This window comes from Cryptomeria japonica, chromosome 4 (genome assembly GCF_030272615.1).
Source record: "Cryptomeria japonica chromosome 4, Sugi_1.0, whole genome shotgun sequence".
Lineage (NCBI taxonomy): Eukaryota > Viridiplantae > Streptophyta > Pinopsida > Cupressales > Cupressaceae > Cryptomeria > Cryptomeria japonica.
In genome coordinates this window covers 216,201,063-216,218,489 of record NC_081408.1, presented here as the reverse complement: position 1 = coordinate 216,218,489, position 17,427 = coordinate 216,201,063, and the positions used below count along the sequence as shown (strand labels likewise).

The 17,427-nt window shown below is 33.5% G+C and overlaps 1 protein-coding gene across 1 annotated transcript; it reads left to right on the top strand.

The window, feature by feature from the left end:
- The first annotated feature begins 15,242 nt into the window (after positions 1–15,242).
- On the top strand, positions 15,243–17,166 carry LOC131061957 (UDP-glycosyltransferase 86A1). Its single transcript, XM_057995795.2, has 2 exons — positions 15,243–15,956; positions 16,047–17,166. The coding sequence occupies exons 1-2, from the start codon at positions 15,512–15,514 to the stop codon at positions 16,913–16,915; spliced, it is 1,314 nt and encodes a 437-aa protein (XP_057851778.1). The 5' UTR covers positions 15,243–15,511; the 3' UTR covers positions 16,916–17,166.
- The last annotated feature ends 261 nt before the right edge of the window (positions 17,167–17,427 follow it).

Here is a 17,427-nt window from a genome sequence, read left to right as displayed (position 1 = left end):
ATGGTGTCCTAAGGGATTATAAAACACCATATGACCCCTTAGGACACTATATGACCCATAAAGACACCTAAGGGGTCATATGGAGTCCTAAGGGGTCATAAGACACCATATGACCCCTTAGTACACCATACAACCCATAAAGATTATCCAACCAATACATCCATGCGATTCAAAGAAACTAATATGTTCATCTGCTTCAAATGTTCTACTTTATATCCTATCTTCTTTAAAAAATAAAAAAAACTGACCACGTTGTCAATCTTCTTATCACCTCATCTATATACAAATAAAAAGAAGATATATTGGAGGGAGAGGAAGAGAGAAGGGAGGGAGGGAGGGAGAGAGAGAGAGAGAGAGAGAGAGAGAGAGAGAGAGAGAGAGAGAGAGAGAGAGAGAGAGAGAGAGAGAGAGAGAGAGTGAGGGGGAGAGAAAGGGAGGCACATTGTACGCGCTTGAGAGGGGGAGAGAGGGAGACAATACACATACATACACACATATGTGTGTATATATATACTTAATATATTATAAACATATATATATAAATATTATACATTATATATTTATATATTATATATAAATTATATATTATATGTATGTATCACATATTATATATACAATATCATATTATACACACTCCTAAAATTTAAACAAACTTAGCGCATATGCGCTATTTATAGTAAAAATAGCACGTACACACTTTTTATAGTAAAAATATCGCACACGCGCTTTTTATAGTTAAGATAGAGCGTACGTGCTTCTTACACCATAGGTATCCCGTACGCGCTTTTTATACCATAGGTACCCCGTACGTGCTTTTGACTGTTTAGGCTTGGAAATAGGCCTAGATGACAAAGCTACAGTTTGGAAGTTTGATTTCCCTCCATTTCCCTCCTTTTTGACGTGTTTTATTTTATCAACTTGGTTTCTCAACTTTGTCATCATCAGGTTTACACTTCATCAAGTGGGTATTTCTAAAATTTCCACCATATTTTCACCCATCTTCTGAGCTTTCTAACCATATAATTTTTTAAAAATTTGAACAACAATAACATATTATTATTGAATTTCTTTTACCAGTATCTCCATAGTCCTCACAGACATACATGCACCATTTGTTTAATAACTTTTGATATACTTATCCAAATTTTAAAAAATATATATATTATTGTAGTGCACTTGATTCTTTACAATTTAAAAAAAAATTGTATTTTTGATTGTTTTAGTGCAACCTATGCTTCACGAACGAACAGGTACCTAATTTTCAGGATGTGCTCGATTGGAAAAATCATAAAAAACAAACACTCAACAAAAAAGTACAAAAAAATTAATATCTTCTAGTGATCACTCTTAACTATCTTTCTACCAAAGGAATTGTCAAAATACTAAATCTAGCTATGACTTTTTTGATGCGCACGTGAGACACTATGCTATGTTTTTTTCTAAAAAAAATCAGGGTCTGTTTTTCGTGTATGAAGGATTTGACCACCTTAATCTTATCCAATTTTGAAATATTTTAGTAGTTTGGAAACTAGATTCAAAGTACTACAATATTTGTTCTCTAATTATCTTCATATCTTAAGTGGATGACTTTCAAATTTTGCCTCCAAGTTCAGGTTCACCTGATTTCAAAAAAAAAAAGTGTCCACTTATACCCCCCTTTTTTACCACCATCTTTGTGCACTTACCCCATTGTCCGTTAATTGTTTTTTTACTTCTCAAGGTCCCAAGCTTAAATGGTATTCATCTACGCATGCATCCCTTTGCTATTCCCTATAAAATCCCTAGAAATTAAATTTCATGTAAATCAAAACAAATCTTGTGACTTAAGTTCCCCACATGTTACAGTTGTGCAATGTCAAGTTTGTTTGAATTCTTGGTCATTATACTTGCATGCGTTCAGATTGGATTAGTTTCGCTTTTTCGTCTTCCCTGGAAATCAAAATTGCATAAATAGAGCGACACAATCAAATATGCAAGTAATGTTGCACATTTGCCTAACACATTGTTCCAAGCCTGATGATCCTGCCAATCATCTATAAATGGAGGATATCTTGTATTTTCCATTTGACTGCACAATTAAATCTTATCTTCCACAAGATCTTATTTGATTGTGTTATGGACTTGATGTAGTTGAAAATTGTAATAAAATATTATCTTCCACAAGAGCTTATTTGATTGTGTTATGGACTTGAAGTGGTTATGTGGGATTAAAATTTAAATATAACATCACAAATCTCATTTTTTATATTATGCATTCATAGATGACATGTCTTTTATAATGAAATCTAATGAACTATTTAACAATTGACAATGCATATTTATCTTTAAAATGGGAATTGGCTATGTGGGATTAAAATTTAAATATAACATCACAAATCTCATTTTTTATATTATGCATTCATAGATGACATGTCTTTTATAATGAAATCTAATGAACTATTTAACAATTGACAATGCATATTTATCTTTAAAATGGGAATTGGTTATGTGGGATTAAAATTTAAATATAACATCACAAATCTCATTTTTTATATTATGCATTCATAGATGACATGTCTTTTATAATGAAATCTAATGAACTATTTAACAATTGACAATGCATATTTATCTTTAAAATGGGAATTGGTTATGTGGGATTAAAATTTAAATATAACATCACAAATCTCATTTTTTATATTATGCATTCATAGATGACATGTCTTTCAAAGATCCATGTCTTTCAAGTATTTTATGTCATGTCTTTCAAATATTTTATGTCATGTCTTTCCCTTTTTTTTTAAGTTTGAATATTTTCTATGACAATTTAGGTTTTAGGACATTTTTTTATTATAAAAATGTATTGTTTCTTTTCTTTATTTATTAGAAGGTACGCTGGCACTTCCAAATGAGTTTAGATTCCACTTTTATTTTGAATAAAACACTTTAACAAAATAATAATAGATTCTAATTTAAAAATTCTCCATTAGCATTTTTCATTTTTATTCATAAATATTTTCAATGAAAAATTAGCAATTATGATATATTTTAAAGATTTATTTTCTCTTTTCTTTATTTATAAGAAGGTAGGTGAGTACTTTGAAATGATTTCACATTACACTTTTAATTTGAATAAAACATTTTAACAAAGTAATAATAGATTCTTAGATAAAGATTATTTTAAAAAATTATATTATAAATTAAAATTCAAAATTGAGTTTTTTATGGTATTTCATAATATTTTTGAATTTTTAATTGCACCTTAACTAATAAATGATAAAATATGATTTTACAATCATAAAAATTAATCTTCAATTTCATGATAATATTTAAATATGGTTTCTATTATTTGGAACAATAATATGATTAAATTTATAGACATTTTTTCAAAATCTTCAAATATATTTTCTATATGTAAAATTCTATATTTAAGATTAATTTAAACGTAGTAACCATCATCTCTAATTAGAAAAATCTTCATTACCAATTTTCATTTTTTTGTCTATTAATCATATATTAAGATAAATGTAAATTTAAAAAACAATATTATAAATTAAATATTCAACAATTAAACCCTAACCATGAACCAAATTGAACCCTAAACCTAAACCCAAGTTGAACCATAACCATAAACCAAGTAGAACCATATTCATAAACTAAATTGAACATTAAGCCAAGTTAAAATCTAAACCTAAACCTAATCGTACTACCAAATTTAACCCTAACACGAAACTAAATTGAACCATAACCCTCATAATATTAAACCAAATTTATCTCTATCCCTAAACCTAATTGAACAATAAACATAAACTTGAATGACCACTTTATTAAACTCTAACCCTAACGCTCACCCTATAAAAAATCAATCCTAACCATAAACACAAACCCTAAACCAATCTGAACCATAACCATAAATCAATTTCAACCATATCTCAAAACCTAATTCAAAATTAAATAAAATTAAACTTTAACCATAAACCTAATTGTACTCTATTCTTAACACTATAAGAAATTAAATGCTAACACTAAACGAAACTGATCCCTAACCCTAACACTAAACCAAATTGAACCATAATTTTATAATAAACTAAATTGAACCCTAACCCTAAATGTAGGTAAAAATTAAATAAAAGTAGACACTAAGTCGAGAAACTAAAATGAAAATAAATCCTAACCCTTGAAACTCTAGCCAAATCTAATTATCACCCTTGAACAAATTGTTAATCCTAATTTATTAACATTATACCATATTTAACCTTAACCATAATCCTAATTAAACATTCAACCAAATTAAATCATAACCCTAAAGAAAATTCAACTGCTACCCTTACACTAAACCAAATTGAACCTGTAGACATATAAAAATGACCATATTCCTAAATTAATATTTTATGTTCATTTCTCTATTTAATTAAATCCAATTTAATTGAATCACTCACATTCCTCTATTTAAATTAACTAAATTACTCAATTTATTTAAATTAAATTCACTAGACTTCTTTTACCATTTAATGGAATAAATCATTTTATTCAATTAAATCCCTTCTATCCATTTTTTAATTAAATTCAAATTTAATTAATTAGTTTACCCTAAATTGAATAAATCTAATTTATTCAATCTCCCAAATTGCAACCAAATTGAATTAAATTAATTTTATTTCAATTAAATCCTATTATCTCTCCATCCACTTGCAAAATCCTACATCTCCCACTTGCCTCCTAAATCCTATTCCTAACCCCCTTCTAGACCCTTCTAATCACTTCTAAATTAGCCTAACCTATCTCCTAAATATTGTCACATCCCTAAGCAAGGGGAAGTCACTTCTCAAACCCTCAAAGTCTTTGAAAACCATTAAAGGCTTCGACAACTTAACTTTGAAAGTCTTCCAAACCATTAATGGTTAACTCAACCCTCCAACATGATTAAAGAATTTTTCTAAACTCAACCTCCATGTAACCCAAGGGTCTCATCAAGCCTTGAATGCTTTGACCATGATTATTTCCTTAACCCTTACACAAGAGTTTATACTTTGGGTAAAAGCTTTATCCATTGGATAACCCTAATATAACCTTAACCCTTACCCCCTAAGATAACCATGAGGTCTTCTCAAGCATTTAATGTTTCTTACATCTCCTCTCAACCAACCCTATGTTTCCAATTGTCACCATTTCATTGGTGAAAATTGTGAACATGGATTGAGCAGCTTTCAAACTCAACCCTTGATTATCTCTTTCAATCCTGGCCATCCATTGCCCTATTTTTTCTATAAATAGAGCTCTCATTCCTCCATTTTCATATGCAAGCTCTTAGTATCATACTTATGCTTAATTTTTAACACATCTAGTCTCTCTTTGCAAATAAGAATTAATCTAATAATCATTTTAGATTGTTTCTTTCATCAATAGCTTAATCATATAACTAGTATATCATGTTAGGATAGTATTACTACTAATCTTGTCATCTTATAATCTAGTTCATCTCATTTGTAGGTTCATGCATAGATAGGTTGCATTTTCATGTTAAAATCAATCAAAGCATCTCTCGTTCTTGCATTTGTCATCCCTAAACCACTTTGCTCAGGGATCTGAGAGCAAAGAAATTTGTTTGAGGGACCTTGTGAGATAGAGAACCATGGAACCAACCTTGGGAAGCTGAGTCATCCTTCGTGACTCCATAGCTTGCACCAAGAAGTCCTGTGGGTGTGTGGACAAGTATCTCTAGGCTTCGTTTTTCACATTTGAAGTTCTATTGACCCGCTTTTCCGGCATACAGAACCTAATCCTTAACTTGATTGAACACTAAACCAAATTGAACCCAAGCCCTCATTAAACAACCAAATTAAAGCCTAATTTAATTTAACAACAAAAAGTAAACTCTAAATCTAAAACAAATTGAATGACAACCTTTACCCTAAACCAATTTGAACCCTAACCCTAGACCTAATTGAATATTAAACCAAAATAAACCTTGACCCTGAACAAAATTGTACCCCAACCTTAATAATATACCAAATTAAACTTTAACCCTAATTTGAATTGAACTCTAGCCTTAAACCTGATTGACACTAAACCAAATTGAACTATAAACCTAAACCTAATCGAACCCTAACCCTAAACCTAATTGAACCCTAATCCTAAAACTAGACCAAATTGAATGGTAAACAAAATTGAACTCTAACACTGTATCAAATTCAACCCTCACACTAAACCAAATGAAAGAGTACTCCTAGCCCTTAACCCTAACTCTAGCCCTCTAATATAAACTCTAACCCTAACCCTAAACCTAACCATTATCTAAATCCAAACCCTGCCCATTAACTTAACCCTCACAATGATGTAAACCATAACCCTTATGGGCTATGATATAAGCCCTAACCCTAGACATAATCCTAACCATAACCCTAAATCCTAAGCATAACTACAATCTTAACCGTAACCCTAACCTTAACCCTAAACATGATGTAAATCCAAACCCTAACCATTAACTTAATCCTAAAACTGATGCAAACCATAACTATAACCCTAACCCTTAACCCTAAGTCTAACCCTACGATATAAGCCCTAACCCTACACATAATCCTAACCATAACCATAAATCCTAAGCCTAAACACAATCTTAACCCTAACCTTAACCCTAACCCTGACCCTAACCATTAACCTAACCCTAACTATGATGTCAAATCTATCTATAATCCTAACCCTAACCCTAACCCTATGATATAAACCCTAACCCTAGAGATACCCTAGCCATAATTTTAAATATTAAGCCTAACCATGATGCTAATCCTAACCCTAGACATAAACTTAACCATAACCCTAACCATGATGCTAATCCTAACCCTAATGTTGTGATATAAACCCTAAACATAAAACTAACCATAATCATAAATCCTAATCCTAACCCTAATCATAATTCTATTATATAAACCCTAACCCTAGAAATAATCATAAAAATAACCCTAAATCCTAAGCCTAACAACAATCATAACCCTAGCCCTAACCTTAAACCCTAAATTCAAACGCTTACCATTAACCTAACCCTAAAAGTGATGCAAACCATAAGTATAACCCTAACCCTATGATTTAAACCCTAACCCTACACATAATCCTAATCATAACCATAAATCCTAAGCCTAAACATAATCTTAACCCTAACCCTAACCTAACCCTAACAATGATGTAAAATATATCTATAATCCTAATCCTAACCCTAACCCTATGATGTAAACCCTAAGTCTAGACATAACCCTAGCCATAATTCTAAACGTTAATCCTAACCACAATCTTAAACTTAACCACAACCCTAACCATGATGCTAAACCTAACCCTAATGCTAGTATATGAACCCTAACCCTAAACATAAAACTAACCATAATCATAAATCCTAATGCTAACCACAATCTTAACCCTTACCCTAACCCTAACCATTAAACTAACCCTAACAATGATGTAAACCCTAACTATAATCCTAACCCTAACCCTGGCCCATTGATATAAACCCTAACCTTTAGCATAATCTTAACCATAACCCTAAATCCTAAGCCTAACCACAATCTTAACACTAACTGTAACACTAACCATGATGTAAATTCAAACCCTAACAATGATGTAAACCCTAACTATAATTTTAAACCTAAGCCTTAACCCTAACCCTAACCCTAACCCTATGATATAAACTCTAGTCGTAGACATAATCCTAACCATATACCTAAAAATCTGCGCTTGCGGCTATTCCAATATACATGTTCTCGTGCTTAGAGGCCTCTAACAAAACGGTTAGAAGGATGGTTGGCATTCAACGTAAAGTGCTTTGGGAAGAGCTCACGACAAAAAACGGATCCCATTGCTGGCATGGGTTGCAGTAATGAAATTCAAGGATCATGGGGGTGCAGGGATCAAAGATCTGAAGATTCAAAACTTGGCTCTTGGTGCCAAGATGAGCTGGCTTTTATTTAAAACCCCATCTGCACAATGGTGCAAAATCCTGCGGCCAAAATACCTGGATTCTCAAGAACCAAGCAAAATTTTTACTATAGCCAATCCTCCACGCGGGTCGGCAGTTTGGAATTTTATTCTAAACTCAAGAAATGTAATCTGTGATCATCTTTCATGGTGTGTGGGTGACGGTCGCAAGGTGTCGTTTTGGGAAGACTCATGGAATTCATACCCATGCCTGAAGGAGTTACCCGATCTTGCAGAAGCGGTTGCCCCAACAAAAGAAGCCTACGGTGAGGAATTGAAAAATTACCTCATCATCCGACACGAGGGGGGTGTCCTGGTGTGGACGTGAAAGTATTTTGACTTCCTTCAGGAGAAAATCAAAGCGGCACTGCTAAATGAATTAAAAAAATGACATATTCTCATTTCTGACAAGCCTGATGAACTAATCTGGTGTCTTCAAAAACTGGAAAATATTCGGTGAAGTTAGGGTATAAAGTAATAAAACATGAATTTGACGCCCCATCGTGGCCGAAATGGTTATGTTGGGGGAAATTTGTCCTTCCCAAAGCCGGGGGCGTTTTCTTGGGTGGCGTTCCACGAAAGGATTCTCACGGGTGATAGACTGGAAAGAATAGGAATAAATGGGCCCCACATGTACGTGATGTGCCAAAGACATGACGAAAATGTGCATCATCTCCTTCTTAATTGTGAAGTGGCGCAAGTTGTATGGCGGCACCTTTGTGCCAAATTAGGGTGGACTGGTCTGTTGCCAAATAAACTTCAGTTAGTATTTGATTCCTAGCCTAATATCTACAAAGGTGATGCTTTTGGTGGTTTGTGGTGTGAATTTCCAACAATGATTGTGTGGCAGATTTGTGCGTGAGCGAAACGCACGGATTTTTAAAGACAAAGTATGTCCTCTGGAGCCGTATTATTTCCAAGGTGGACGCTGGTGTAAGTGAGCATATGAATGGAAAACTAAAGTCTAGCAACTTCAAATATTTTTCTGCTTGGGATAGGAAAATGGCTAGTAGTTGGCGGTTGATTCACCCCCCTCTGGGAAGCTCCTCAAAAAACAAGGTAATAGAGCCTAGGCTAAATTGTTTTTTCGCCCAAAAGGTAGACTAAAGTTAAATTTTGGCGGGGCCTCGAAGGACAACCCGGGGCCCTCAGGTGCAGGATTTCTGGTGCGAGATGCAAATGGTTAATTTCTGGTAGCGGCTTTGTTGAAATTGGATTTTGGCACGAATAATGAAGCCGAATGTGCAGCTCTCCACGAAGGGGTGAAGTTTTGTATATCTAAGAACTAGCATAATGTCGATTTCGAGGGGGATTCTTTGATTGTAGTAAGGATGGTTGGCTCGAGACAAACCCCTAGTTGGAAACTAAATCAATGAGCATTTGAAATAAATCCGCTTCTTCAACAAGTACAGAATTTCAGATTGTCACATGTTTATAGGGAGGCCAATAGGGTGGTTGACTCCCTATCGAAAGCAGGCATCAATCAAGATGAGGCTAGGCTGGTTTTATATCTAGCGTCCAACTGGTCGTCGATTTCAGACTTTGTCCAGTCTGATTTGGAAGTACATTAATCTGCATTTTTTGGTAGAAAGGTGTCTCAATCCGGATTTGCGTCTCTTTTGTGCACGAGCTTTCAAGATGTTACAGGCTGTCCGCGAGGAGAGGTCAAATGGTAGAGACAACACTGGAAACGTATGACGCGTAAAGGTAGGCTCTTCAAAACGAGGTCTTCGCAAATCATTGAGGCAGTTAAGTAGCTAGTTGGGGAACGAAGACTGAGAGGTGAACATATTCATGATGGTCACTTCCTTGGGTATGTTTTTGCCAACCTCTTGACTATTGTTAGGAAGAAAGGTCCCATAAAAGCAATAGCCCGAAATATCATAGAGCATCATGTTGAGGCAACTTTGCTGGCCATAAAGGCATTTGAGAAGTGGCCGAGGGAAGGTATTGTGACATAATGGAAGCAAGAATAGTGCACAAAAGTTAAGCGATTACAGAGGCAATGGATGCATTCAAAGTTGTGATCGAACAAAGGAATTTGCAACTATTTCTGGATCATATGATTTTGAACAACAAGGTTCTTCATGATTTTCAGGTTGCTCGGTTGACTGAGCTTGGGGCAGGAGTAATAGCTCTCTTGGAAGCTATGTCTATTTTCTGATGTAATCTTTTTCTCTATTTTTTCTTTGTGTTCTGGCTTTGTAAGTGTCTGAAAATACATTAATCCTTTTTGTTAAGCAATGAAAGAGTGTCACCCTCTCGTGACAATTTGCCAAAAAATAAATAAATAATAAATTTAAATGTTAGATTTAAATTAAATATGTGATATTTAAAAATCTATTGTGACTTGGATTAAAGTTAGGGTGAAATATAGTTAAATGAAATAAAAATAAATTTATATTATTCTATTTTTTAAAAAGTAATTGTTGGGTCATTAATGCATGTTTTTATTCAATTTAATCATATTTTATTAAATATTACAAATCATTTAATAAGAATTTTCATATTTGTGTTCAAAATGTGTGTCAAAAAGGAAATAGCAAATTAATATAAATAAATAGGAAAAAGGAAAAAGAGGTCAAAGGGAAAAAAGAGTCAGTACTTTTCATTCCTTTTTCTTTTTGTTTTAATTAAATTGACTCCCAAAACCCTCCTTTTGTAAGGTTTTCAAAATGGAGGTTGGAAATGCATTTTTGGGTGAAATGAGGTGGTATTTGAAGCATTGAGATAGGGATGGGCATGTTATTTTGTGTGGAATTGGATATTCTTCTCTTTTGCATGTATTGAGTTCACAACATTTCAGATTTTGGAAATTTTGGAGGCGAGTCTTCAATTTCTTATCAAATGTTTGTTGTTTTCATTTAAATTATTAGGAATAAAATTACAAGAGTATTAAATTCTGTAATCACTATTTTCTTTTTTAATTTAGAATGTATATAAGTAATTTTGTAAAAAGAAATAATTTTTTTTTAAAATGTCATTATAGCATGCCCAAATTTTTGTTAATTCCTCATAATTTAAATTTGCTAGTGTAGAATGGTTGTTGTGCATATTTAGAAGAAAAGGGTACTTTTCATTTTTTTAATTTCAAAAAATAGTGAATTTACAAAGGTATTTTGAAGGTCATTTTTTGAAAGTTTTAGTTTTTCTTGTAATTTAGTCTTGCAAAATTTGAACTCAAAAGGTGAAATTGAATGACTTATTTTAGGGAAAATAGAGTTCTCTTAATTGAACTTAGTAAGGATAATTTTAAAAATCTTTTTTTTTTTCAAATTTGTGAAAGAATATTATATCATTTTTTTATGCATTGATTTATGTGTCACTCTTTCTTTTTACAAGTTGTGATGAGTCTAGGATGAAGGTAATAGATATTTGTAATGAAGTAGATCCCATCATGTTCCGAAGTCAAAGTGGCTTGCTAAAATCACGTTGGGAGGTTTGTTAATCAAGTCAAAACTAATGAAATGTGAGAGTTAAAATTAATCAAAATAATGGATGCTACATCATGCCTTGAGTGCCTGTATAGGCTTAAGAATAAGTGTGGAAGGCATGTTAGCCCTAGGGGTTGTTAGCATAATACACCCTTTTGTATTTTTATACAATTAGTTGAGTGAACTATTGTGGGATTCCTAAGTGGTAACTATCATTATTCTCTACATAAATGTAATTCCTCTTTGTATGATGAACAAGTAACATCATATTTTGTAACAAAGCCTTAAGACTACTTAGTTAACTTCCTACCCCGAGAATACTTCTTCTTATGATGAACAATTGTCAAGGTGGAACCATTATTACAATCAGAATAGCTCTGACCCATAGGAAAAGGTGCGTAAGTAGCAACAAAGACAACAACATTATCGGTGGAAACAATAGTATGAGGGGCATCAAGAATACCAACCAAAGGAATAGAAGAGTTATTAATAATATTTTCTAGAAAAACAACAAGCCCAACACCACTCAATTTATCATCAAAATAAGAATTGGGCTAGAAAAAAACACCTTCAGGAATAGTAGAAACTAGAGAAATAGATGGCACCAGATCCATGGACATCTCAATATAACCAAGAGAAGGGATAGGAGCAAGTGGTTCTAAATCCTCAGAAACATCATCATCCTCAAAAGTAACAACATTAGGAAATATAGTGAGATGGTTACAAATAATATCCTTCCACCAAGTTGAGGAAGACTGCTTGTGAGCACACGAGGTCACTTAGAAGACATTCTCAGTAGCAAGACAATGCCTACAACAAAAGGAAAAATCATTTATATAATATGTTTATAAAATAAATTTTAAAAAATTTCATGATAATATTACTTTTTAAAAGAAATTATTTATATTCTTATTTTATAAATATTCCAATTGAAAATATAAATTTATATTCTGTGTTTTTAAAATAATATATAAAAATATTCAAGATGATCTTTCTTTCGATGTGTAAGAGAATGTTGTATTGATCAAAAAGTCAATTTTAGATTGGTATGCTCCAACTAGTGCATTTCCTAAATTGTAGTCTTAGAACCCCAAAATATCTATTATTTGCTCGCAAAGGGGCAATGCAATGGCATGAACAATGACTACTACCCAAACCACCTAATAATATGAGAAATGAACCACGCAGAGTTCCACATTTTGCACCATGCCCCCACCCATTTCACTACACTTTTTTTATGCTCAAAAAGTCATTTTACAATGAATTATTACAAAAATGGGTCACTAGCACAAGGTAGAAAGTCAAAACAATTCACTACTATTGCTACAAAATTGTTGTATTGTGATGCTTTAGAATAAACAACAAAAATTACCAGTGACCACCATTATCAAAGTCAATTTTCAATAACCTCACAAAGGTGATGAACATATATTTCAACTACATATTTATATTAAAGAAACCATCAAGTTTAGAGCACCATTATACTTCAAAGTCAAAAGTCATGTGTAGGGAGCTTTAGATATCTATCAAGTCTTAAAACATATTTTGGTATAATTTGCATGCAAGATCTTCCAAAGACCTAGTTTCCAACACATATTCATTAATCTTAGAGTATATTTACATTTAAATTATAAAGTAATCCTACCAGAGGATTACCTAGTAGTTCAAGACCGACAAAATGTACAAATTTAGATAAATTTAATTACTTTATTGAATTAAATGTTAACCTCATTAATTTTTTATTTTACCTACAATTTCTTGCGTTGTATCAATAGAGTCCTCTCAAGTTTTTCTTCAATTGGTCTCATATCATTGGTTGGATGTAAAATTGTGTATACATGTCTCTCATAATATTTTTCTCAATATATATTAATCTACTATATGCTCAAGCATTCCATGCTCATGGTGCCATATCAAATCCCTCAAACATTGGAACCACCATGTACTCATGCATCATCTATATTGTCTACTATCAAACCACACTCCAATAATAGCCTACTTCACTTGGATCCAATACATATTCATATGGGGTAGTATATATACTTGGTATAATTTTTTACATATGGAACTCTTCTACCCACAATCTAACATAATACATTTTATGTCCTAACTGATACACTGGGGCCTACCCCTTTCATTGCACACTCTTTGTAATGATAACCACTATGCTTTCATACTTTATGCACATTACTTTACAAATGATGCTTAACCGTTTGGATGATCACGTTATTCAAGAGATTAAACATTTTAGAAAGGATATTTAAGATACAATGATTTGTCTAGAAGACAAGAAAAGGCCTAGAAAAAGATTAAAGTTGTATTTTTTAGCTAGAGTAGATGCTAAGGTAAAAAATCGAATGGACAAATACATCAAAAATGTAAGGCAAATTATAATTCTATTGTAGAGAGCCCTTTATTTTTTGACAATTTAGTTTATATTGCAATAGATTTTTGGGAAATATATGCTTAGTTTCATAGCTATAAAATTGGCTTCAAATGTACTGTTGAATTAAGATTCATGCTATGGAGAAATTTCTCAGTGTCAGATAACCTCAAAATTATTTATTGTTTAGCACAAATTCATTTTACAATTATTCTTTACATTGTAGTAGTGCAATTGTTATCTTGAAGGGTTACAACATTTTAATAATATTATTTAGGGTTCTAAATTTAGAATCATGTTTTTGAGGACTCCTATATGTAAGAGCTTGAAGACATAAATTGGGAGATGATCCAGAAGAACTCGGATTTGGTGCACTCTTTCCAGTAGGGTGTTGGTGTTTTGTTTTGTGCTTAGCTTGTTTTATTTGTTTTTTTTTTTACTTTGTGAGCTCGGCCCCTGTTTCATCTGTTTTGTGACTAATCTTTTGGTTGTAAAACTTTGGGTTTCGGGTCCCTGTGAAACCCGTTTACCTTAATCAAAAACAAAAATTCATACATAAGATTAACTAGTGAAAGCTTACATCATTTTTAGAGAAGATTTGAAACAAATGTACACTAGGCCAATTCATGTGGATGGGAACTCATGAAATAAAAAATAATAGTGAAAGAGTTGACTACCATGTTTTCAAAATGGTCAGTAGAATAATCTACACCATAATTTTTTTTTTAATAGTGATGAGATCATATTGATCTACTACAGGAAGAAACTATTGATCACTATAATTTTTCTTTTAACAAATTTAGAGAATTTAAATAATACTTTAGAAAACTATTTAGCGTGAGACATGATACAGAAAATCGAGACTGTAATGTAATAATTTATCATACATTTGGCTTACAAAGTTGGTTGAATAGATATAAAAAGGAAGGCAAAAACTAAGTTGTGTGAGAACCCTTACCACAGTTTGTTAATAGTAGACCTAGTTTGATATTTTGATGCAAAATTTATAAATAAATGTTTCCTTTTTATTTCTTTACTAGCACTAAAATGAGGTGCAATGGTTATATCAAAAATAAAATATATGTTAAATACTATATTCAAGGATACAGATCAGATAATACAATAAAAACTGTTATTTAATTTAATAATTTTATTATATAAGATAATATCTTAAAATAAATATATTAAATTATGTAATTTTAGATAGACACTAACAAATTTATAGAATTTTCACAAACATTACGATGTTATATCATGTTTATGATAAAGTACTTCTAAATTTAATTATAGACATTTAAAATTTGTAAGATAACATAGATAAATTAGAATTACCTCGATACAAGTGCCTAATCAGTTTATTAATATAGTCTCTTGTCTACCAAATGTCAACTTCAGAAGTATTGTCTAAACTTTGACTTCCTCGCACCACATACATACGAGTCTAAACTTCGACGTCATTGCCTTCCTCACTCCACATACATACAAGTCTAAACTTCCAGGTCTCTGCACGCCACTTCTTCCAATATTGAATTCATTCTAATAATGCAATTGCGTCTGAATGCAATTGCCTAGGAATCGTGCGCAAATTTCCAACTCTGTTGTAAGCTAATTTTACAGCCCAACAACAGACGTTATATAAGAATCCTATGCAAAAGAAAAATTGACGAAAAATTATTTGAACAGTTCTTTATCCTCTGTTTCAGGTCTAAAATATAGAGCTCTGGCTTAGTTACAGGGGAAAAAGAAAAGCAAAATTATGGGAGCTCATGCGGTAGTGATTCCATATCCCGGGCGAGGCCATGTAAATCCAATGATGCAGCTTGCACTAAAGCTCGCCTCTCACGGAATCCCCGTCACATTTGTGGTGACCGAATCATGGAACAAAATCGTTACCCAGGCCGAGGAAAATCCTTTCACCCATGATCGAAACTTCCGCGCTGCTCTCATTCCAGATTGCGTGGTGGGAGAGTCTCAAAGGGCTCAAAACTTCACGGGGTTTTTTCACTCGCTGTCAAACATGGAAGCTCATGTGGCTCAACTCCTAACCAATCTCAATCTCTCGGGAACACCTGCAACATGTATCGTGGCCGATGTATTTCTGAAGTGGGTTGTTCCTTTTGCCAAAACACACGCTCTCCAATCTGTTTCGCTCTGTCCAATGTCTGCCACAACTTTTTCCGTCTTTTATCATTTAGATTTGGGTATGCTAAAAAGAAAACCACGGATTACAGTTTCATGATTGCAGGCTTCGTGGGCAGAAAAAATTGATTGTTTGGTTTTTGTTGTTGCAGGGTTAGAAGGGTGGAAGGAATTTATTGCCGAATCGCATCCGCTACAACCAACAGACCTTCCGGTCGATCTAACCCCTCCATCTCCTTTGGGCAATGAAATAGTTGAGTGTTTTGCCAATGTGAGGACAGCAGATTGGATTGTAGTGAATTCTTTTGACGATTTGGAATCGAAAGCAGTGGAGGCACAGCGCCAGAAAACACCCGTGCACTGTGTGGGTCCCTTAAACATGGTTTCCCCTTCACAGCTCAACACGCACTGCAGTGAATGGCTGGATTCGAAACCTGCACGGTCGATCATCTATGTTTCCTTTGGCAGCTTCCATGCTGTCGGGAGAGCCCAGGTAAGGGAAATAGCCGCTGGTCTTATGAAAAGCGGCTGCTATTTCATGTGGGCGCTTCGTCCAGATAAAGAGGCTAATAATTTCTCGGAGATGTTGCCGACTGGATATTTAGAAGAATGTAAAGGGCAGGGGTTAATAGCAGCCTGGTTTAGGCAGGTGGAGGTTCTGAAACATCCTGCTGTAGGAGGGTTTTTGAGCCACTGCGGGTGGAATGGGGTTTTGGAAAGTCTGTCAGCGGGTGTTCCCATGCTGGGGTTTCCTGTTGCAGCGGACCAGTTTTTGAATTGCAGAATGATGGTGGAGGAATGGAAGTTTGGGTTAGGGCTGAAAAATGCAGAGGATGGGAATAGAGTAATAGGAGCTGAAGAAATAGAGAGCAAGGTAAAAATGTTGATGGAAGGGGAGGAGGGCGTAAGCGCACGAAGAGCAGCAGAGAGATTTAGGGACGCGGCAGAGCAGGGAGTGAGCAAAGGAGGAGATTCTGCAACTAATTTAGAAGCGCTGGTAAATAGATTGAAGGTAATTTGATAAATGTTTTTACTGAGCATAATAGACGCCCGAATATAGAGCCGTGATGAATTACGACTCTGTTTGGTGTGGGTATCTTATCTGGTTGAATACGTCCTTTGAATTCTTGTTGTTTAAGTAAGTGATAATAGCAATCGCCCAACCTCCTATTCGTGTAGTCTAAGATATTTTCAGCTGCTATTGAATGGCGTGCGCTGACGACTCTCCAAAATATGAAGACCACTTTGAGTTGGGTGGTGTCTAGAGTTTTATTGCGTTCATCCTTTTAGTTTTATTGCTTTCATCCTTTTGGTTCTAACTATTTAAGTTTTTGTATTAGTTGTTTGTGTGATTTGGGGCTATGTTTTAAAGTTTTTAAAAGACATTAATTCTATTCATTTTACATCTTCCACGTTGATAAAGAATCTTGTCATTATAAAGTATTAAAAGAACAAATATTATTTAAACATTTGAATTGTATGTACTAAAAGGAAAACTAAAGACCGTTTGATGTCCAACAACTTTTGATCACA

Excerpts from the sequence above, each read along its gene's own strand:
- LOC131061957 (XM_057995795.2), top strand. The coding sequence starts at position 15,512 with ATGGGAGCTCATGCGGTAGTGATTCCATATCCCGGGCGAGGCCATGTA. Across the intron at positions 15,957-16,046 it reads CTTTTATCATTTAGATTTGG|GGTTAGAAGGGTGGAAGGAA; the intron begins GTATGCTAAAAA and ends TTGTTGTTGCAG.